The sequence below is a fragment of the Varanus komodoensis genome, unplaced genomic scaffold (assembly GCF_004798865.1).
Source record: "Varanus komodoensis strain SLA01 unplaced genomic scaffold, ASM479886v1 scaffold85, whole genome shotgun sequence".
Lineage (NCBI taxonomy): Eukaryota > Metazoa > Chordata > Lepidosauria > Squamata > Varanidae > Varanus > Varanus komodoensis.
In genome coordinates this window covers 1,420,708-1,445,918 of record NW_025336543.1, presented here as the reverse complement: position 1 = coordinate 1,445,918, position 25,211 = coordinate 1,420,708, and the positions used below count along the sequence as shown (strand labels likewise).

Sequence of the window (25,211 nt, the reverse complement as noted above, 5' to 3'; positions counted from 1 at the left end):
CCACCCCATCGTCATTATAAGGGACGTTAAGCTCTTTCTTGTATAGTTCTCCTGTGTTTCTTTTGACTGGAAGTCAGTAGGATTGATCAATCCCAAATTCCTTATCTTTATTATTATGGCACATGCTCTTAGGATATACTCATTAGAATATGTATATTCTGGCAATTAAGCAAATACATGTATACAGATACTGTGGAGGTGTTAATAATAGATTTTAAGACAACAGCTTCAAATATGTGTTGTTCTATCCTTAAACTGGTTTACATTTCAAGGCAAATGTCTTTTCTTGTGTCTGTCTTGTAACACTGATGTTTGAGGCTGTATATATGTATAGGAATTCAAACCTGAACTCAGGTTTTAAAAATAAAGTTGAGAGTACTGTGCATAAAACATGCATATCTTTCTGTCTTTAAATATCTCTGTGAAGCAGTTTATCTGTGAGTAAATGAAAAGTGCAGCTTTCATCAACTGCTTCATCAAGCAGTTATTTAACATTGAACAGTAGGCTAATGATTATTTCTCAAGCAGAAGCTTCAAAACTGATGGATAGGACTTCCTACACTGGAGGAATCAGTATTGGGGATGGAATCCAACAGATTCCTAGCTGAAGGACTTGGCTGTTTTGAAACTTTTGAGCCAGTTTTCATTAGAGGTTACTTAGATAGTCTCCCAACTATAAGTAGGACCAGTTACTAATAAGAGTATTTAGATATAAGGATGATGATGATGATGATTATTATTATTATATTTCTATGCCGCCCCTTGCCGAAGCCTCGGGGCGGCTTACAACACAATAAGATACATTGAAATACAATAGAACATAATAAATTACCACTAAATACAAAAATACAAAAAATGCACTGAGATACAATAATATAAAATTAAAATTAACAGTATAAAATAAGTAAATAAAGAATATAGGAGGAGAAAAGAGAAGGAAGATTCATTCTCACATTCAGATGTACTGCTTTTAAATACCATATTGTCACATAGCTGTCTTTGTATAGACAGAGATGGAATTTATTGCCTGGTGTACTACTATGCTTACCCTGCATAATAATTCAAATTCTTGTTAGAGTGGACATGCAATCTTTTCCACTTTGTTTAGCATTGAAAACACCACATTTCCACTTATTTTGTGTGTTGGAAGAAATTAAACCTAGCTTATTTCTTTGCTTCTGATAGCAGTTTGCCAATTCCTATACAGTTTTTGTTTGCAATTTCTCACTGCTAGATTGCTTATCCATCCTGAATACTGGTTTGAGGTTTTGCCTTCTGGGAAACTTCTACCCTCAAACAGAACAGGATTTTACCAGGGACTTGCCTTTGCTTATCCCTTGGTGATCCTTCACAGCTTGATACTTCTTGCTAGTATTGTTTTTTATGGAATACTCAATATGTGAAACCATTTGTTCGGCTACTGTGTCTTCACTGTTGCAGGTATCCCATTCAATTAGTATTTGTTTCCATATTGGCTTTCATTCTTCAATTTCTTACTCTAAAACTGGATTTCCTAATATGAGAGTTGAAAAGTATTTACAGTAGCTTTTTAAAATAAGCCACACATACATATATCCCATGTTTATTCAAAAGACTTGTCTTCCCAGAAAATGATATTAATGTCTGAGGATGTGGAGATGTGATGAACAGTAAAGACTTAGGGTTTTGTAACTAAAGTCTAGATTCTCTGAAAGGAAAATGTGTATGGAAGGGCTGGAGAAAGTGGATAGGGAGCCTTGTTTCCCCCTTTCACATAGCACTAGAACCCTGGATCATCCCATGAAGCTGATTGGTAGAACATTAAAGACAGGGTGTATTTCTTCACCTAGTGTATAATCATAAAACTATGGAATTCATTTCCACTAGTAGAAACGAAATCCACCAGTCTGCATGGCTTTAAAAGGAATTTGACAAATTCAGGAAGCATAACGCTGTCTATGGCTACTAGTCTGGATGTACCTTGGTATCAGGAATTATGCCAGTGCATACCAATTAATGGAGAACATGGAAAGTAGAGTGCTGCTGCATTTATTTCCTGCCTGTGGGTTTCCTGAAGGCAACTGGTTCGTTGAATACAATGCTAAACTAGGTGGACCTTTGTTCTGATCCACATGGCTGTTCTGAGTGTGGGGTTGCACATTCCTAATTGTGACACAAATGAAAAAAACATGTGAAGGAATTTTGTGTAGGAACTATGAGCTAGGGAGATGTAGAGCTCAACAGGGAAATGAAACAGTGCTAGACGGAGATAGCTATCCCTACTAAAGCTTGTAGGGTCTGAATATGAAGACACAAAAGATTTAGTGAGTTTAGAAGATGATAGTAATGAATTTCTTGCATTAATAAAGACAGTAACTGAATAGAATAGCAGCCAGGAATGAATCTCCTTCTAGGTCTGACCTAAATCTTTGAATGCTCTTGAGACCTATTGTAAGGTTGGGGTACAAAGTTGACTTTTATCTACCTCTCTCTATTTTCATTTCTATTTCCCATTCCCTTTCTCTATACTTATCTATACATAAAATTTGTTTTAAAAACCTAGATTTCCTGTTTTCAGGAAATAAAATTTACCCACCCCTTTCTGAAAACCCGTCTGGGGCTTCTTGCTGGCACACATATAACAGGCTAGTTATATTTTCATGACTTTTAGAACAACAAACACTATTTTCATTGGCACTGGTTAACTTGTTTTATAAATGCCATAAAAAGTGAAGAGCAGTATGTGAAAATGACAAGAACTTGTGGAAAAAGCTCAGAAGAGAACTCCTAATTGACTATTTGAACTTAATAGCATTCATTTTAGCAGTGGTTTATTAAGTCCCGTTAAAGGCATAGTGGCTTTTTAGCTTTTGGATTGTGTCTGAGGTATATCAAGAGAGATGGGAAATTAATCTACTGTTTGACTAACATTGCAAAGTGGATTTGCTTTTTATTTACATAGTAGGATTAAAAAATAACTTTTAAAAAGACCAGCTTGACATAAAGATAGCACTTTCTTTCCAAAAGATTTAGGAAGAGGAAATAGAATCTTCCATAAGTATAGCGTCAGAGTAAGCTTTTATTATTTGAGGAGGAGCTTCTTATTCACATGGAAGACCTTCAGGCCACTCAGCTGAGTTCTCTCCGTCATTAAAGAACTCCTTCACATGTTGATACCTTATCAGTTGCTGTAGAACTGATTCTGTCTCCAAGTGTGAGGTGACTATGCATCTTTTTATCATCCATGCATGCTGTGAAATCACAGCTTTGCTTGGTCTTGTGTTTCTTCTGAGTACAGAGTAAAGAAAGACATTTAGACATGTTGCATATTATATTTCAGGACCAAAGTGGGTATATATTAACTTTTCAATATGTGCATCCTTTTAATGTATTGTATAAAAATACAGTCCCTCTCTGGTATCTATTGCCCTTGCAGTCTTTCGGTACCTACGCTCTTTACCACCATTATCTCACCGAAGAGTGTGACAACTATTCAAAAGGTCCAATTATGTCCTTTTTTATGTAAAGGTCTACTGGAATATCTGTAAAGGTAAAGGTAAAGGTTTCCCCTTGACGTTAAGTCCAGTCATGCCTGACTCTAGGGGGCAGTGCTCATCTCTGTTTCCTAGCCGAGGGAGCCAGCGTTTGTCTGTAGACAGTCTCTGTGGTCATGTGGCCGGCATGACTTAACTCCGAGGTGCACGGAACGCTCCGAAGTGGTACCTTTTTATCTACTTGCATTTGCATGCTTTTGAACTGCAACGTTGGCAGGAGCTGGGACGGAGCAACAGGAACTCACCCCATTGTGCAGATTCGAACCGGCAACCTTTTGATCAACCAGCCCAGCAGCACAGTGGTTTAAACCACTGCGCCACCTTCAGTCCCATACCTATATCATTGTTTTATTCTATCATATTGGGATACAAGTGATCATTGTTTAATTGAAAGAGGCTAGTAGTAGGTGCATTAAATGCCTGAACTGAGCAATACAGCAGGACCTCCTTATCTGCTAGACAGGTTCCAAGCCCCTCAGCAGATGCCTGAAAATGTGGATAATAGTGGACACTATATACTGTACATAAAAATTTCTTTTTTCACCATTTCATAAATAGAAGTTTCATTCTTACCATGCATCCTAACAACCACAGCATAGGATTTTTTTTTCTTTCCTTAATAGAATTTTCAATTAAAGGAAGCACTTTATGACTTCTCATTTGGAGTGAGGTCGACCACAGTTAAATGAAAACGCAGTACCAGTGGATACAGGGGTCTTGCTGGGTTAACATCACTATTAACATTTGTATAAAGATGTAAGATGATAAACAAGAATCAAATGGGCAACAGAAACTGTTGAAAAAATAATGAGAGATTGTGGATCCTGTAAATTGAACCAGATGTTTAGTCTTTGTCTGACCTTTCTGTCACATTTACCAAGGTGACCTTTTCCACCTTTAACTTTTTAAAGAGTTAGCATTAGTGATCTCTTACTGTAAACTTGGTACTACATACTGAAATAGAAACACGGGAATAAATTGATTCACTAGCCATGTAAGGATCTGCTAAGCTAGGAGAAAAGTATAATAGAAGACTGACATTACACTTCCAGACTTCTTCCATAGATGGCATACTTGCAAAGAGAACAGTCTTCAGCATCTTAAATGTCAAGAAGACTCTTTAGTTAGCTGTCAACAGAACAGATGGGATGCAGACAGGTCCTAATCTTTTCTGGGTCATCTGCTGAAGCAAACAAGGTCAAAAGAATATCTAATCAAAGGATATTCACATGTCTAATGTTGTTGTACATAGCTGAACAGTCATTCTTTGGCTAACAGCTTTTAAATTCCCTCTTATCTCAAAACGGCATTTCTTAAATTGTGTTATATTGTAAGGGAGTGTTCTGGTGTGCTTTTTCTTTGCCATATTGTGGGGAGGGTCATTTAGAAAGCTTCTTCTCAGGAACTGATTCTCATGATGGTAGCATATACAAGCTAAATGGCCTCATATAAACCACAGATTTCTATAATTGAGGTAAAATGTCAGCATTGTGGACACCAAAACTTTTAATGTGGTCTGTAGATTGCTGCTTAATATAAAAAGTATCCTGAATAATGCTTCCTATAAAGCATATTTAATACACTGAGTGCATACAAATGACATAGCCTTACTCTCTACCAAGGAACACTTTTCCTTTTCCTTAACACTGGTCATCTTTTGGTTGGAGAATAACTATATCCTCTGATATTCCCACCATAGCTGCTTTTACTGGTAAAGAGCACAACCATTTTAAAATTGAAATGAAAATGTTAATGGCTATTTATGTCCACCTATGTTATTTCTGACCTAATTTCTAAAAATTACCAAAGGCTGCCATTACCAGTGGTCTGTAGACCATGGTTTAAGAAAAGCAGCCCTAAAGTAACTTGTTCTTGTAAGTAGTCCAGGATATCTAAAGGAGCCCCTTTTCCTGTATGAACCTACCCAGCACTTTTGATCTGCATCTGAAGCCCTTCTGAAGAAACCTCCTCCAAGGAGGGTGGTAACGCAAAGAAGGGCCTTTTCTGCAGTGGCACCCCGACTGTGGAATGAGCTCCCCTGAGAGGTATGCATGGTGCCTTCTTTACATTCTTTTGGGCACCAGGTGAAAACCTTTTTATTTCAATGGTATTTTAATTGTTACCTTGTTTAAGTAGCATTTTAATTAGTTTTCATTAGTTTTGTTCATCTTATATTGGTTGTAATGTTTTTTCTCTACAGAGATCAAACAGCTCTCCACATTTCCAGTTTCCTCTGTCCAGTTCTAGCCTTCAAACATTTCTGATCTTATCAAGTTGTCTTATGGTAATCCTGTGAATGAATGCCCTCCAAAATGCCTGACCTTGTTGACCCTGCTCAGGTCATGTACACTCAAAGCTGTGAGATCCATTACGGAACTGAACTATCTCATATTTGGTCTTCCTCTTCTGCCTTCAGCATCCCTTAGCATTGTTGTCTTCTCCTTGAATCTTGCTGTCTCACGCAGTGCACAAAGTAGAATGGTAAGGTGGTTTTGTCATTTTTGCTTCCAGAGCAAGTTCTGGCTTGATTTGATCAAGGACCCATTTGTTCATCTTTCTTCAGTTCAGCATATTCATACAGCTGTCTTTCAGCACCATGTTTCAAGAGCATCCATTGATTCCCTGTCAGCTTTGTTTACTCTCCAGCTTTTCTCACCCATGCATAGTGATCAGGAATATAACAGTGTGAATAACCTTGGCCTTGTTCTCCAGTGAGATGTCCTTATACTTGGTGATCTTTTCTGGTAGGGATATAGTGAAGCTCCATGGAATCCATCCCTCTAGCATTTTTTTAACTTTCTTGTATGCCTGGCCCTTTCTTGGAAAGCCAGCTGAGCTGAAAGGAAGTCTGCAAACACTCTCAGAACAAAGGTATTGATCTGTCTTCTGCCAATTTTCACTCCTGCTTCCTCTGATCCTAACCCAGCTTTTCTTATTGTCTGTGTACATATTGATCAAATATAAAATGCACCCTTTTATGACCCCTCTCTCTAAAGGAAATCATTCTGTTTCTCCACATTCTGTCCTGACAGTAGCTTCTTATCCATGAAACAGGTTATGCATAGGGACAATCAAGGGTTGAGGCACCCCATTTCTTTTAGCTTATCATGATACACACAGCCAAAGGCCTTGCTACACTTTATAAAGCATAAAATTATCTTCTTCTGAAATTATTTGGTGAACGACAGTAGCAAGCATCTTGAGTACCTGTTCATTTTCTGAATCCAGCTTGAACATGAGGAGTTTCTAACTCCTTATAAAATTCTTTGTTGCAACATCTTGAGCTATCACTGCTTGCATGGGTATTTGTGCCATAGGCCTATGGTTGCTGCACTCCTTGGCTTCTCCATCTTCTTGGAGATCGGAATGTATAATGAACCCTTCTAGTCTTTGTGCCATTGTTTTGTTTCCATATTGGTTGGCATATTCTTGTTAGGATTTAGCCAAATTTAGTCTGCAATTTGGAATAGTTTTACTGGGACTTTTCTGCTTTGGGTGCTTCATTCTTTCCAAGTACTTTCAGAGCAACTGTCCCTTCACTTTCTAATATTGCAGGCTTTTCCTCTTAGGTGTCCTCTTTGAAGGAGTCTGTCATACTTCTGTCTCTTCTGTACAGTTTTTCTGTATACTGTTCTACTTTTTTCAGTTTACCCTGGTTGCACAGTATGTTTCACTCTTGGTATTTCTGCATTACTAATTTAATTTTAAATTTCCATTTGATTTTTTGGATCCTTTGGAAGAGGAATCTTGTTTTTCCTCTCTTGTTCTATTTCTTTGCAATGGCCATCATAATATTTCTTTTTTTCTCTGAATCTTCATTCAGGATTCTGAATGTCACCCTTTATGTCGCCCTTCCTTTCATTACCTGTGCATAGCAATTGTGAGTGTTTCTTCTGTCATTCATCTAGGCTTTCTCTTATTTTTCACCACAGGAATTATATTTTGACATTCTTCCTTCATACTGGCTCTGGTTTCTATCCACCATTGTTCTGGCTCACGGTCATTTGATTTTAGTATTGCAAATTTGTTCTTTGTATGGAGTTTAAATTCCTCAGGAATTTTTAAAATTGTAATTTTGCACCATGCTTCTGTTAGGTACCTTTTTAAGCTTTACTCTGATTTTTGATATTAAGATCTCCTGGTCACTACTGCAATCTACTCAGTCTTTCTTTGGGCAGCACAAGAGATTTTCTGTTTCCTGTTTCCATTTTTGGATTTCTCTGTTGGGCATCTTGTGATGTCCATGTATACAGTCAGTTATGATTATCAGCAGGTCTTGTTTTGGTGTGTTATCACTCCCCCCTTGGATGTTTACATAAAAGTTTTCAATTTCTTCTCCAGCATGATGCTGAAACATTCATTCCTTAATTGGACTTCTGTTCCACCCCATTAGCCATAGACTTGAAAGGTGATTATCTTGATTATCTTTCCTGCTGATATGACCATTCCCAGTTAAGAAGGTGGATGCATCTGAGTCTTCTGTCTCAGCTTTGGCTATTTCACCTTGAGTGATTCTACAAGGAGGGACTCTTTCTTTTGAGGGACTCTCAAAACACCCACTATGTTAAAGTGTGCATCCAAAACGGGGTTTCAAGCATTGGAGAAGGAAATTTCTCCACTCCTGAAACTACATTCAGACTGGGACAGTTTCCCTGCCTCCTGTTCCCGGGCCCTATTTTGTGGGGAGGAATGCTGAAAGCATCAATTTTATCTCCCAAAGACAATACTAAAATAAATGAATATTTGGAAAAACTTCTGATGTCATAGCAATCTCTGGTTTGCCTATTTTACCCTCCTGCCTCTCTTGAAATTGAGTGTCACAGTCTAGTTAAGAATTGAGGTTGAAACAAAAATGCCAATAACATGGACATTTCACTGAGGTGTGTGTTGTATCTGTACTGCTTTCCTTGCAAATACTCTGGGAGTGAATTTGAAGTGTGGAGTTAATATGCTTGTCAAAAATACCAGCTTTTATTTGCTAGTGCTTTATGCATGATAATTGTTTTTCCTGGAATAATAGGTTGGTAGGGAAAACAGACTGTCTCTTTTTCTTGTCACTTTTACATGTGTTCGCTCATAAATCAGTTTCATTCTATTTCAGCATTACTCTGCAACTGATTTTTAAAATAAACCTGCATGAAAATTTACTTGAAATATAGAAATATAAAATTATGACCTGAATATGTATTCCACGTTTTGTTCCAATATCTTAGGGTTTAACAGGATTATTATCAGGTTTTTTTTAAAATCCCAGAAGCTTTATTTTGTTCAGCTGATGAATGACAGACATTCACTTATACAGTAAAAAATAAAGGTGACCTTAGTAATTCTGGTATATTCAGTGTGAAGATACTTTGCTTCCTCCCTCCTTCCCCCAGCCTTGTCACAGCTCATTTTAGCCATGGAATTCAGCAGAAGCCAATGAGAATTGAGCCAACCCTCATCAGTATATGGCCTCATCCAGATAATAGATGATGTTCAGATCATGACTTGACTCTAATTTCAAACAAGGTGTGTGGGAGGGAAGGCTACTTCAGAGTTGCAGTGCTTCCCTATGGAAAAGATTCTTGCGCATATAGAAGATTATCATGTGAGGAAGAAAATTAGGCTAGAACTCTTCTGTATCAACTCTGATTTTCTGTATAGATAATTTGGAGGGTGCTGGTGTAAAAGAGCTTCCAGTCATCCTCATCTGTAGTTTGAAGCAGTATAGTTCAGTCACTAGTTTATTGCTTCCTCTTCTGCTATAGCTGTGCTAGCATGTGATGTAATGCTGGGACTTGCTTACACAGATAGCTGTTTAGTTTGAAGGCATGTGCATGTCTCGGATCAGAGGTAATTCTTTTTTCTTTTAAGATTCATCTTTGAGTGGATTGTGAAGAGTTCTGAAATTTACCATGCAAGTTCTGTCAGTAGTTCTGTTCATGAAGAACTTACACGCTTTTTTCTTTCACCTTTCACCCATAGTTCTGTAATGATGTATTAATCTTACTGCAGAATACATAACACAGAAAATGAGCTGTTCTTCCTAACTGGTCTTTATAAGTATTACCTTGGGCATGTGATATTTCTTTCATGGCCAGTACTTTGGCTTTATTTTTGTTCTGTAAAGCAATGTATGGCTTCCATATATAATCTAAGCTGTCTGAGGCAGCAGAAGACTCTTAATGTCATTGTTTTCAGTGAATATATACATTTTTTATTTTAAACTACTCTATAATTCAATAGTACCAGAAATCACTATATTTGTTTTGCACAGAAACAATTTCACAAAAGTTTGTTTGGTTTAGGTTTAAGATCTCATGTTTTTAAAATGATTTTTATCATTAAAGAGCTTTTACATTTTTTAAAATTCAAAAGAATAGATATAGAAAATCAGGAGGGGTATGGGGGGGCTGCTTGATGCCATGGGAAGTATCTACAGCCACCACAATGAAGACCACAGATGAAGAGCACTATCCAGTACTTCCTGTGCACAAATGGAACTTACCAGCAGTTCAGCAGGGAGCTAAAAGAACCTGCATTGGTCAGAAAAGAGCAAATAGCTAGCTCAAGAAAAATAGCAGGAACACATTAGCAGTGTTGGACACTGCACCTAGAATTGTTTTTGTGCATTCTTCACAAGTGTATCCCAGATTCGTTCATCATTTTCTGAGAGTTGGATTTTCTATAAAACACATTGTTTTTTTAACCAGTTGCTTTTCTAATTTTGTAATAATTCGTATATACAGAATAAGGTGCTGATTCAATAGTTAAATGTTAAACTTGGATTCCAAGTGAAATACCATCTAGTACATGAGGCTGAAGCTCAGTTTTATGTCCGACAACTCTAAGAGTTCTTTTTAACCATGACACATTCATGGTGGAAGATGTTTTAATTTTGGATTTTTTTCAGTAGGTTGTTCAATTTAATTTAGTTTGTAATATCAAGAGGGAATTGATTATCTAAGTGACATGCCAAAGACTAAATTGGGTCCCATTCTCATAAATTTAGACAATTATCATCTAAACTGAGTTTCAGTCTCACAAACATAAGACGACAAAGCAAATATGCCTGAATTGTGCAACTTGAGATTACAAATTGGATTCAAATGATTTAATGTTTATACTTCCCCAGGCAAGGAGGGTCAGCATTCAAACACACAGAAATCTGGCATATTAAAGAGAAGGCTCAACTTCAGCTCTTTTCCGAGACATCTTGCTATCTATATGAATGAAATCATTGTCAGGCTAGAGAAACATGCTATTATAAGCCAGAAATGCATTCTAACGTGATGCAGTTGAGAAGCAAGTTGACCACTATCAGTTGTCTGCAAGAAGAAAGCTCTGTTGCCTGTCACTCAGGGATATTTCTGGCCTTGCAATCCAGAATAACTGTGATATAAGTCTAACTCCAGATATAATCATGGCATTATTTATTTTTATTTATTGCATTTCTGTATCGCTCAACATCACAAATTAGTTTGCTAGGCAGTTCACAACATGCAGCAGTGTGCATTTAAAATGTTGAAATTTTCAAACTATTTTAATAGAAGTCAAAGTAAAATCTACTAGCATTGCAAATATTTTAGCCTGGGAAAATAGGAAGCCCTTCAGTAGGAATACTGATCAGGAATACTGTATGATTCTGAATGATCTTGGCCTTGGGCTCTAGTGAAATGCCTTTTTACTTGATGATCCATTCTAGTTCCTCCATTGATGCATTCCCAAAATTCAGTCCTTTTCTGCTTACTTAGTTGCAGACAACATTTGAATTGATGACTGAGCCAAGTCACAATTTCAGTTCATCATTGTCGACAGTAAAGTTACATAATTCTTCTGTATTCATGATTTTCATTTTCTTAATATTATTCTGAAGTCCTCATTATTCATGAGGAGTCATCTAAGTTCCTTTTAATACATACCATCCGTGTATCTTATTATTGATGAATTCCTGCTTCCTCTGATTCTAATCCAGCTTCCCTTATGACATATTCTATATACAGATCGAATGGATAAGGAAATAAAATGCTCTATTGTCTGACATGTTTCATATGGGAAACCATTCCATCACAACAGCTTTTTATCCACAATGCAGGTTATTCATCGCATCCCCATTCCTTTCAGAATCATCCATAGCTTCTTATCATTCACAGTCAAGGCTTTGCTTTAGTCTAGAAAGTATTTATTTATTTATTTAAAACATTTGTATGCCGCCCTTCGCTATCAAGTCTCAGGATGGCTTACATGATTAAAAGCAACCCCATAAAACAATCAATAGAACAATGCAATAAAATTATCAAACCCAGAAACAAAACCAAATATAAAGCAACTGTAAACAGTAAAATACTAATTTTTAAAATAATGATTGAATAAAAAGGTTTTTACCTGGTGCCGAAAAGAGCATAGGCTTGGCACCAGACAAACCTTACTGGGAAGCATTTTCCATAATCTGGGCGCCAGCGCAGAGAAGGCCCTGTTCCAAGTAGATCTCCTTTTTACCTCCTTTGGGGGATTCTTGGAGCAGGGCCTCTCCCGCTGAACTTAAGGGGCGTGATGGCATATATGGAAGGAGATATTTCTTCAGGTATCCTGGTCCTAAGCCCTTTAGGGCTTTATAGGTCAAAACCAGCACCTTGAATTGAGCCCGGTCTTCAACTGGAAGCCAGTGAAGTTGGTAGAGGACTGGCGTTATATGAGAACAATGGCTGGTCCCCGTCAGCAGTCTGGCTCTATTTTGTACCAGTTGAAGTATCTGGACCGTTTTTGAGGGTAGCCCCACGTAGAGCGCGTTACAGTAATCCAACCAGGAGGTTACCAGAGCGTGAATCACCATTGCTAGTCCAGGTAAGGACGCAGGTGATGGACTAGCCAAAGTTGAAGGAAAGGGCTCCTTACTGTCACCGCCACCTGGCTTTCCATGACAGCTCTGGGTAGAGGGAGTGCTACCCCATCCAGGGCAAGGTCAAAATCACTTACCTGAAACCTCAATCTGCCCACCAACAGGACTTCTGTCTTATCTGGATTGAGGCTCAGTTTATTGGCCCTCATCCAGCCCATTACCTTGGCCAGGCACCAGTTCAGTACAGCCACCACCTCACCTGGAGTAGATGTAAACAAGAGGTAGAGCTGGATATCATCAGCATACTGGTGACTCCGCAGTCCAAACCTCCTGATGACCTCTCCCAACGGTTTCATGTAGATGTTAAAGAGCATGGGGGACAAAATAGAGCCCTGCGGAAGCCCATGGCAAAGCTGCCAAAGCGCAGAGCTGTAGTCCCCCAGCACCACATTCTGGAATCGGCCGGCCAGGTAGGAGTGGAGCCATGCAGAACCTCCTACTCCTAACCAGGCCAGCCTGTCCAGAAGGATACCATGGATACCTTGGTAGTATAGACAGAAATGCTTTGGCATGCTCAAATAGTATGTTTGCGATATGATCTCGAATATCTCTTCCTTTTTGAAATCCAGCTTGAACAACAGGCATTTCTCACTCTGTATAGAGTAAAATGCTCTGTTAAAACACCTTGAGCATCACTTTGCTTACATGGGGAATAGGGCAGCATTCCTATAGTTGCTTCACTCCTTTGCATTGCATTTCATGAGGATTGGAATTTTTTTATTATTTATTAAATTTGTTTAAAGGCCATGCATTAGCATCACACTTTCTAGGTGGCCATTACAATAAAATTACTGATAGGTAACATAAATAAAATAATAAAATTAAATACACAAGATAAAGTAACATATAAATAATGTACAACAATAAAACAAGCTAGTAAATTAAAACTAGTGAAAATATTGAATGTTTCCAGTTAAGTAGTCCAGTGTGAAATAGTTTTGTTGGTATCCTATCTACTCTGTATACTTTATTTTCTCCAAGAGCTTTGAGAGTGGGTTTCACTTCACTTTCCGATATGGCAGCTTCCTCCTCATAGGATTCCTTTTTAAAATATCCTTCTCCTTCAAAAGTATCCCTCTTCATCTTTTCATCTCTTCTGTGTAGTCATTTTGTATATTCTTTCTACCTTCTCTTTATTTTATCCTGTCCAGATAGTATGTCCCCCTGTTCATCTTTCAGCATTCCTAGGTTTGAATTTCCCTTTGATTTCTTGGAACTTCTGGAAGAGGTTCCCTGTTTTTCCTTCTTTGTTGTTCTATTCTATTTCTTTGCACTGGTTATTGTAGCAGTTCTTCTAGTCTGTACATGATATTCACTGAAAAGTTGCATAAAGGATTCTGACCCTATTTCCGTCTGTCTCTTTTTAACTCCTTTTCTTTTGCTTCTCACTTGTCCTTAGCAATGTGAGTGTTTCTTCGGTCATCCATCTAAGCTTTTGTGCTTGCTCTCTCTCTGTCAGCCATAGGAATTGTATTTTGGCATTTTCCCCTAATAACATCTCTGGTTTCAGTCCACAGTTATTCTGGCTCACAGTCTTTTGATTCTAGTATTGGAGATCTGTTTTTTTATATGAACTTTAAATTTCTCAGGAATGTTTTTAAATTTTTATTTTGGCACTGTCTTTCTATTCATGACCTTTTTCAGCTTCAATCTGATTTTTTTTTTTTTTTTAATTAAGAGCTCCTAGTCACTACTGCAATCTGCTCCTGATTTTGTTTTGGCAGTGCAAACACAACTTTTTCATCTCCTGCTTCCAATTACATTGTCCATTTGTTTTTTTCTGTTGGAAATCTGGTACTGTCCATATACACAGTTATCTGATCAGTTGCCTAAATTATATATTTATGATAAACAGAATGTTGGCGTCACAAAATTCTGTGATTTCTTCTGCTTTGTTTCTCACTCTTAGGCCAAATTATCTCACACATTTGATCCTGCTTTGATTCTGCTTTTGCATTCTAGTAACCTATGATGATCAGCATCATAGGCTCATTTTGGTGTATTCTCAATTTCCTTTTGAACAGTTGCATTAAAAATGGTTGTTGGAGCAAAGACTTTAATGAAGCTTAATTCAGTCAAACTTTGCATGATAGCTGCTTTTTGCATGTGCTATATATTTCATCAGTATGAGAACCATTCCATTTCTTCTGATTTTGTCATTTCTAGCGTAAAACACTTAGTGTTTGACTGAAATATCCCATCCCAATCTATTATAGTTTGCTCATATCAAGTACTGTGGTGTTTAACCACTGCTGTAACCAATTTCCTGCTTTATGTGTTCCCATTTGCCTTGATTCATACTTCTCATACTCCATATTCCTATTGTATGTGTAGTACAAATAGAAAATGCAAAACATCTCTGTTAACTTTTAGTTTTGAAGAAGTCCCATCCATTTAAGGTCAGAATTGGACAGCAGAATCAGGGATGGCATGGTTGAAAAGACAGGTCTTTAACTAGCACCTAAAACATATCCCAGGTGGTAAGGGCATTCAACAAAGTAGATGCAATCACAGCGAGATCCTGTTTTTCTCAGGGAAGCTTACCTATCAAACATGGCGGCAAGTTGCTCCAAGGTTCCATGGCTGTTCAAAATTTCAACAAAACTTTGAAACTAACTTAATAACTAATAGGCAGCCAGAGTAGCTACTAGAGTCTGTTGCTGCTGGAAGTAAATCAGTAAAAAGAATTGCAATGTAATTCTGAATTTACTGATAGATAAAATGAATACTCTGGAAATTAGTTCACATCCAAGAATATTAATAAACTAATCACAGCTAACTGTAATTGCTATTTTAAAATTTAGGTTGCACAAATGTTTGAGTGCTTGCTTTCTTCTTCACAGACAAATTAAAGATCAGAATAAAAAGGTAGCAAATCTGAAGCACAAAGAACAAGTGGAGAAGAAAAAGAGTGCACAGATGTTGGAAGAAGCAAGGCGGAGGGAGGACAATCTTAATGACAGTTCCCAGCAGTTGCAGGTAACATGGGATCACATGTATGATACAAGACCATGTTTAATTTGAGCTTTCTACCTCACTTGCTTCCCAGGTTTCAGAATTACTGATAATAAAAGAGTTATTCTGTGCTCAAAAGACCAGTTATACAGTGTTACAAGCTCCTCGGAGGGTGTGATCTATTTAGCGTCAACAGTTTGATTTCTTTTATGCTGAGAAAATAAGACTTCACTTCGGCTGTAAATTACTGCAAAAATATCATTTGGTCATCAGGTTCAAGATGGTTACAGATTTTTCAGTTCTGGTGTTTCTAAAAATTGTCTTGTTTAATTGTTTTGGGATATTTGGACTTCTGTTCAACGAAGGAAAACTGAGAATCACACATACATCAGTGAGTATTCTTGGAGTTACAGAAATATTTTTATGGTTCTTTTGGCACATATAATTTTTTACTCTTTAGTTTCATACCTGTTCACTCCTTATTTTCTTCCATCCACAAAACCACTGACACAGTGCCCCATTGATATCAGTGAATCATCACAGAATATTTTGCAGCATGAAATAGGCATGTTGTGACAACATTATGTAAACTCAAATTGACTTGAGGGAACTGGGCATGTTCAGCCTTGAGAAGAGAAGACTGAGGGGGGACATGATATCCCTCTGTAAGTACTTCAAAGGCTGTCACAAAGAGGAAGGTCAAGATCTCTTGCTATTGCCAGAATGTAGGACACGGAATAATCAATTCAAGTTGCAGCAACCCAGATTCAGTCTGGACATCAGGAAAAGCCTCCTCACTGTCAGAGCAATACAACAGTGGAACTATCTGCCTAGAGAGGTGGTGGGCACTCCCACACTGGAGACATTCAAAAAGAACCTGGAAAGCCATCTGAGTAGGATGGTGTAATGTAGTGTCCTGCAACAGCAGGAGACTGGACTCGATGGCCTTCATGGCCCCTTCCAACTCTTCTATGATTCTATGACTTGTAGTGGAAGCTGTGTTGATGTGAACACACTACAGTGTAACAAACCTTTAGTCTGAGGGAGGAGAGAAGGGAAAGGGAGAAAAATAAATGCTAGTAGTTCTAATTGCCTCATCTAACCATGCAAATGTTACAGAACATTCTATAATGGGCCTGTTCTATATCTTCCTAGGGTGCCTTGATTTCTCTTCAGAAAGCAGGAAACATCTGTGAGATGTGCATAAGATTCAGTTTCAGACTCTCTTTAATGTTGCATATTCCTAAATCTCTATGAGAACATCTTATCTGCCCTTTCTCTGGTGCAGGCAGGAAAGCGAAGAGAGAAGGGAATGATAATGTTTAGAGAATTTACAACCTGACATCTTGAAGAAAGCTGTCTCGTTGCTTCCTGTTTCTTTATCAATTATACAATGGTAGAAATAGCAGTTGCCTAAGAATGCAATTTTGGATGCTTTTGAGTAGATCAGTTCTTTTCTGCCCTCTCAAAATGCAGAACAACAATTTTGGTAGCAAAAAAAGGTTCTGAGTTCAAAATGCACTATATATACATGAGTGGAGGATTCCAGGGTAACAATGACACAGCATATTTTCAATATACTGTATGTGCAGTTTGATTGTGGGAGTCACAAACAGAGCATGCAGTGAGTATGTTTATGGCTCAGCAGTCTGAATGAAGGTCTTGCAATATGTGGACAACATATGTACCTGCAAATAAAAAATGGGGAGGCTGTTGCAAACTGGCATAACGTGTAGTATGTAGATTTACATACACTTTTCAGTACAGATGGTATGATGAACAAACTGGACAAGGCTTGTGTTAAAATATTTTGTGGCATGCAGCTGTGTCCAGAACTAGACTGAACTAAGTCCTATCAATTTCCATGAATATACTTTAAGAAGCAGTTATTACCTTTATTATTACATTGTATCTATATTCCACTTTTATCTTTCTGCAAAAAAATAATGAAGACTTACATTGCTCCATTTTATCCTCATAACAAAAACCTTGTAAATAGGTTAGGTTGAGAGTAACTGGCCCAAAGTCACCCAGTGAGTTTCCTGACTGAATGGAAACTAAAACCCAGATCCCCAGTCCAACCTTCTCAGTACATCACACCACACCACCTCTCTAATATTGGATGTAACCTATTTTCTGCTTTCTTTGTACATTCACGTATGCTTGTTCATGTTCTTGTCTCTTGGTCATGAATTAAGCTGCGTACAAGCTTAAATCAACTACATAGGATTAGTTCAGTTGTGCAGAGAGAAGAGAAGTGGGACATGATCTTTTTTTTCCCTTTAACTAGCTACACCCTATCATAAATTACATAACCATAAATCGAGTCATGAGTTCAGATCCTACAGTTGTATATTTTTGGGTACTTGTGAATGAAGAAGAGAAAGGAGGTACTGTAATGAAAATGAATTAATTAAATGAAAAATGGGTATTGTAATGAAAGTATTGTCCAAAACTGTGTTACAGAAAAATATAATTGTTCAAACCATAAAAATGTAAATAATGTTTAGGTTGGAATCTAATATGAAATAATATAAAGTGTCTTATGTGCATTTCCTATAATATTCTGTTACATTTCTTTTACAGTACAGTTTTATAATATTCTCTTATCTCATCCCACCTCATTTTAATTCATGTGAGGTTATGCAATTTTATGTCCAGTACCCTATGAAGGCAGTGAAAGGCAGATGGAAAGTCATACCCTTTTGGAAAGATATGTTTATCCTTTCCAGGATTGACACCATGGCTATGAAGAGGAGTTTGGAAGGATTTATTTTCAATTTGATTATGCACAGCTGTCATGTCTTCAAACTTGACAAACTACATACAGTTTCAAATAACTCAACTTCAAGCCATTGTTTACGAAGCTACCTTCATAAACTAACCATTGTTAAAACTAACTATAGTTTAAAATGTCCACTATTCTAGATCTGTACAAGCCAGAAGGGTGGCCATGGTCAAAAGCAGAAGCTTCTGAACTCATTCTCCTGGTCATGCAGTGGAGTATGCTAACCTAGGAAGAGATTAGGTCTGTTCACATCTCATTAAGTCAACATCAGGAGAGTTTAGTTGGCATACCTACCTCTGGTTGTTGTTTGCCAAGTTATTCAAAGCAGCTTAAGCTGTGAACCTGTGTGCAATGAAGGTATTAATTTGCTTAGTTTTATCAAATAAAAACTGAAATTTCTGCTGTCTTAATTTTTTTCTCCTGTCTTAACAGCATTTCATTCAAACATGTTGAATGTCTAAAAGAATAACCTTTGTATTTTCTTAAAACAAGATGCCCCCACTTTTCTCCAGTTAGAATAAAGGCAACTTAGGCAACACAGCTTCTTTTTCTGCTATTCTCCTGGGGACATATTAGTTAAACAAAAACGTTAAGCATAAGGAGAAATAGATATTCTGTAGGCAGCCACCATTGGTTTTGGGGTTAGTACACAGAAGCACCAATTTCAGATAATTTTGGCTTTTGTGGTTTTGGCAGGGATTAATAATTAATTATATAGCACTTAAAATATGATCCCTACTTTCTCAAACTAGCCATCTGCAATCCAGCCAGTTAAAGAAGTTTCCAAGCTTTCACTCCACTGTCCATAATAGGCATGTGGTTTGTCTTTTCCTGAGTCCAGTAACAAAGTGTTTGTTTTATACAGAGAGTTTCTGATGATGGAAACTTGACACTTGAGAAGCACAATAAATGGACTGGAAGAATGAATGAAACAATAACGAAAGTTATCTCAGCTCATCTGGACTAAAAAAAAGAAAGTCTTAAATGAGTTTATTGAATGGTCTGTTTTAACTTCACTTAAATTGTTTTTGCACAAATTTGACAGCTTGCTTCACTTGAAAAAAAGAGATAAAAATAGATTTCTTTTACCACACTGTTCTTCTTAGGGCTTCACAAGGTGAGTAGGCAGTAACATTTGGACTGCTTTTTCACTTAGTTTTGTATTTCCTGGCTTGGAAATATGATTCTTGGAAACGCATATTGTTAACCATAAGTACAAGGTGGATTATGAGAATCTTGAGAACTCACCTCTGGTTCTGAATACAAAACAAGTTCCTACACATGTAGAGAATGTGGTTTATAACTTACATTTATATTTAATCTGTGCCTTATACACACTATGGTGCTTACAGCTTGGGACAAACATTTCCCAAAGAGGATTTGTAAAGCTCATTGACTGGCAAGCAAGCCCATTGAGGCTGCTGTCTCATACAGTCACCTAGGAGTATGTTCCCTAGACATGTATAGCATTGCAATATTAGAGTCATTTCAGAACTAATTGTGATTGGAATGTGATTTTTCAAATAGCACTCTAAAAATAATCAGGCTCTCTCTATCCTTTGCATAGAATCTACTATTTGCAGCGAGTAGAGTAGCATATCTTGAATCCAGATTTGCTTGTGTTGTACAAAAAGGTTTAACAATCTGGCCACCAATCTGACTAGCTTTAAACGGCAATTGAACAGACACATGAGGGGGAAAGCTATCAGTGGCTAGTAGCCTAGCTAGCTATGTGCTACCTCCTTTACCTACATCTACCTGCATTTACCAGTTGCTGAGGAGCATGGACAGGTGGAGGTCTTATATCCATCCTGGTTGAGGAATCCTTATGGCACCTGTTTTGCCAACATGTATACAGAGTGCTGGGTTAGATAGTCTGATCCAGCATGGCTTTTTATGTTTTTAGGTTGTGGGAATTTCTCACACCCTTGTGTGTTGTGCATTTCTTACATAATCTATAATAATTGGCCTGGCCTCAAAAGAGAAGCAGTTTCTCAGGCTCCATCAAGTAAGATGTTCTATAGTATTAAAAATGTGCTTTCCAATGGCATGAGTCAAACTGTAGCTCACTGATGGAGTGTGTGTTTGGCATGCAGAAGGTCCCAAGTTCAGGCCCTGACATCTTCAGGTAGGGCTAGGAAAAAGTATATTGCCAGTCAGTATAGACCATGCTGAGCTAGAGGGATCAATGGTCTGAATTCAGTATAAAGTAGCTTATTATTGTTATGATTTAATGACAGCTATTTGTTTTACCAACACAAATGTCCTGACATTTATTCCTTGTATTTGTTTAGCTTTTGCAGAGGCTTTCTTGGATATTTATTTATTTTCCATACAGTACAATAGTTGGGGCTCTCTGAATGGTTCACAAAAACACTTTAAAATAGTAGTAGTGATATTGTACGGATATTTCTGAACACAGTAATATATAGAATAACTTGAAATTTCAGATTGTGTTCATACTGATTATATTATAATATTAAGACAGAATTAATTATTGCACTGCTTGATTGTGATCCATATTTGTTACTACAATCTGAGTATTCTATGAATTTAATATTTCTGAATGGAAAAGTTTACTACATTGTAAATACTTCCTCAAATGAAAGATCTGTTATACATCTCTGCATCTTTGCTTCTTGGTATGTTCAATTTCTGGGCAACTGTTCTAATCAGCTGTAACTGGACAGATAATTTTACTTTAGAATAGAACTGGAGACACCACTCATGATTCTGAACGTGACAGTCTGGAATATATCATAACACAGACAACCTAATGAGTATTTTCCATGTCTGGTGCAATTAGGACTATACACTGTAATTTTCAAGAACTGTATGTTTGCAGACTGGGTAGGGTAATTCTAACCCTAAGCACCTGTAGCAACATTTAAAAGATTTACTCAGTAGTGTTCCTGAAGTTTTAAGTACTTGATGCCGGTATACTCATTCTATGAAGATCAATACAAGATCATAATCTTTGATAATAAATATACCAGAGCATCTGCTAGAAACCTTTTCTGTGTTAAACTTACGTTGCTTTCTTATCTATCTAATATTTGGTCTTGTCTATTCTAACACACACACACACACACACACACACACACACACACACAGTTTGGTACTAACTAGGGATAGACATATCTGTCAATTTAAATTTCCCATATTTATAAGCATAAGAATATCTTGTTTTGTTTGTTCTTCAGTTGGTAATTTGAAAAGTATGAAAATTGATATACATTTTCACATCAATTTCTCATGCATATATTTTACTGTGCAATTTTACCAAATATGCACATTTCTGCAAATAATTTTCCCCAGTAAAATGCATTTTACCATTATTTTCAATAATATGTCCAAATACCAAAGGATAATCATGATGCAGTTCATACAGTAGTTAAAGAAATACAAATTTGATAGGTTTGTATTAAAATGAGAACCAAGTTCATTTTTCTTTCAATCCCTTGTCACTGTTATTATCACTATGCAAGGCCTACACTCCTGTCTCAACAGTCAAGTACTTCTCTGTAGCAGAACTAGCAGTAGTTTTCTTTGAAGGCTTTGTGCGAGTGTTGTGACCATATATACAGTTAAATAATGGAATAAAGGGTACCAACCCAGGTTGCTTTGCATATTTTGACTACCAGCACTACCGCTACTGCAATTTCTCAGAGCTGATTAGTCAGAAACAGGAGGAGAATATTTTAATTTTGCTGCTTTAGTTCTTAGTACTTATTAGTTACTGTGTGAAATGCTAGCGGGAAACCTTAGCAAATCCATTCTCATCTGGGTGGGGGTTTTTTTCTGATCTGAATTTTCAAGCTAGCTACTAGTTACTCTATTGAAAAGTACTTGTATATCTATGAAATTGTTCAAACTAGGCTTACAGAGTTGTCATTTAGTTGACAGTGTAAGTTTAGTGTAACACAGTCTAGGATGATTATTTATTGTAACAAACACAAATTGACAACCATTCTGTTCTTGATTGCAGTTTCAGAGGCAGTGAATGTATGTGTGTGAAATCATTTTGGAGTTTTCAGACTAGAATAAACATCTCTAGATGCTGTGCTACATTTTTAAACTATAAATAAGCATCTGATTTATCATTTTGATCTTCAGCAGTATGGCTTACAAATGTGAAGATTTCATCATGAAGAAATTAAATTCTGAGCCATAATGTTCCAAATACATCTTGTTTGAACTTTTGCCTTCATCTTTCCATCAGAGTGGCAGAACCTTCTTTGCTATTTTAATTACGTATGAAGAGTCTTGTTGATTGAGGCAGCTTAATATCATACTCCAAAAGAGAGCGCATATTGTTAACTACAAGTTGCACTCGCTTCACTTTCCTTCACTTTGCTTGCCAGGTTGTGAATGCCTGAGAAGAAAGTCTGAATGTTGGTTGCTGTATCACATCATTTGCCTACTAACCTGCTTTGGAGCCACAAGTTACTCTGTATCTTTTGCACAGAAACAACCTGTTAACTGCACTAGCTGATCTTAATGCACATAGTCCTGCTTCCACTGCTGATCTCTTGGTTTGCTAACTTTCACGTTTGCTGTGGCATTCACCTTCTCCAGCTCGTCCTTCACTCTACATCTTCTTCTTTCCTCTCTATGAAGACCTGTCTTTGTGGACTGCCATTGCTGAAGAGTGGCATAGTGCTTGGCTGATTTGCTCTGCCTTTTAAATCCAAGCTACTTCATCTGGTCTCCTGTCATTTTCCAGGACAGTCTGCGTAAGAAGGATGATCGGATTGAGGAGCTAGAAGAAGCCCTGAGAGAGAGTGTGCAGATAACTGCAGAGCGGGAAATGGTGCTGGCTCAAGAAGAATCAGCCAGGACACATGCTGAGAAACAGGTCTGCACACTTATGGTCACTGGTGTTGCTGTTTGAGAAGTACTATAAAGTGAAGTAACTTTTTGGCATCATCTTACTAGAGGATCATAAAGCCCTTGATGAACATGAAGCAAGCAGGTCTAAGTAAATACCTCATCTTTAAGGTGTGTCCCCCCTCGAAAAAAAATTAATTTTAAGCCCAATTAGAATATGGAAATGGGTGTTCTAAATGATGACCAAAGTTCCACTGAGTAAAACAATCCCATTAGAGAATAATTAGTAGGTGATACAATTTAGGACTACAGTGGTTTTGCGTAGTTTCTACTTTAGTGCAGTATAAAGTTTAATATTTCCCTAGGGCGTTGGAATACGTTGCCAATTAAAGAATTATTCTTTAATCACATAATGTTTCTTGAGGACAAATATGTTCTGTGTTAGTGTGGAGATGGCATCATTATTGTACATTTTAGAAAGGATATTTTACTGATCAGTTTTAATTTTTTATACGTCTTTCTACTCAAAAAAAGGTTCTTTAAAACAAAGACGATAAAAATAATCTACCATAGAAAACCAATGCAGTTAATCAATAAAGTATTAGAGGAACAGAGAAAACATGTACAGAATCAAGAAGACCAAATAGCATCTTAAAAACCAAATAATTCAGGGAACAAGAATTAACTAAAATCAAAAGTATTCCACAAAAGGATAGTCTTCAGAAGCTGACAAAAGTATAATAAAGAAGGAACTAAACAAGTGTCCCAGAGCAGGAGCTCTGCAGACAGTATACTGCAACTGAAACGTTCTTTTTTTGTATTCCTACCAGCTGTACCTCTGATAATGGTGAGACGCAGAGGCCTTCCCCCAAAAGAACTTAGTGGACTGTGGATGGCTTTATCAGATACTACCATCATTATACACTACATCAATCTGGTCCCGGTTTTCTGTACCATCTAGTGCTTCTGAACACTTTTCAGAGGTAGTTTTACCTAGATATGACTAGGAAATGTATGAAAGTGGTCTAGCCTACCACATTCTTGAAAGGGGACAACTTCTGATATTTATTTATTTATATTTATTTTATTTAAAACATTTCTATGCCGCCCCCATTGCAACAAAGCCTTGGGGCGACTCACAAATATATATAAAAACATTTAAAACCCCCTGGTGCATTCTCGGCTAATTTAAAATCCTAATAAATACAATAATTTAGCAATTAAAATAAGTTTCAAATAAAAAGGTCTTAGCCTGGCGCCAAAAAACAAATAATGACGCCGCCAAGCAGACCTCTCTGGGGACCGCATTCCATAGATGTGCAAAGGTATTCCTGGTACAACCATCTAGAAGCAGAGCCAGGTCCAGGAGAACTAGCACCCAACTCCCCAGATGTAACCTGCGTAAAATTGACTTTTTCTATGCACATATTTGTACATGCAAATACCTATAGCAATCCTGACTGTATTCCTATAATGTGCTCTACATAAGGCTGCCTTTGAAGACTGTCCGGAGACTTCAACTAGTCCAAAATAGAGCTGTACATCTGGCATCATATAACAGTTTGCATGCCCACATAACACCTATCTGTATAAATCACACATTGCTGGTTGAAGCCCAGGCCCAATTTAAAGTGCTTGTTTGGGACCTGGTTACTTGAAGGAACACCTTTTCCCTTATATTTCTATCCCATTGAGATCTAGGAATGAGGTCCTTCTGAAAGAACCATCCCTAAAGGAAGTAAAAGAGATGGAAATTAGAAGGAGGACCTTTTCAGTGGCTGCCTTCCACCTCTGGAATAGGCTTCCTAAAGAGATCTAACCTGGTGCTGTCACTACTTTCCTTTTGGCACCAGGCAAAAACTATCCTCTTTCTAAGGGATTTCAAAACCTGATTTTAACACCTGAATGTAAAAGCTCACTCTGTTATCAACAGGTTCCCCTTCTTCCCCCTGTACTTATAATTGAACTGTTGGCTTATTTCTAGTGTCGTTAGTCACTTAAAGAGACCTTAGGCTATTCAGTGACCTATACATTTGAAAATTAAAATAATAAAATAAACAACACACCTGAACATAATTGAATTTGTTTCCTGAGAGCCAGTTCCTGATTTCTATTACTTTTAGGCCTTTGCTTCCCACCTGTATAAGCAAATCAGAAGAAATAAGTTTTAGTTAATTAAGAAAGTACCATGGTTAAGAAGGAGTACAAACAGCAAAGACAGTGA

At 37.3% G+C, this 25,211-nt stretch overlaps 1 protein-coding gene across 15 annotated transcripts in view; it reads left to right on the top strand.

Annotated features, from left to right (window-relative positions):
* The window catches only part of ERC1 (ELKS/RAB6-interacting/CAST family member 1), a 212,469-nt gene that overhangs the window by 83,679 nt on the left and 103,579 nt on the right, over positions 1-25,211 (top strand). For 11 of the 15 annotated variants that reach the window (XM_044417005.1, XM_044417009.1, XM_044417004.1 and 8 more), the window contains 2 exons: positions 15,258-15,393; positions 22,884-23,015. In XM_044417005.1, coding sequence (XP_044272940.1) covers positions 15,258-15,393; positions 22,884-23,015 — 268 coding nt within the window. The remainder of the gene's footprint in view (positions 1-15,257; positions 15,394-22,883; positions 23,016-25,211) is intronic. The other 4 variants (XM_044417012.1, XM_044417013.1, XM_044417020.1 and 1 more) reach the window with 1 other exon arrangement.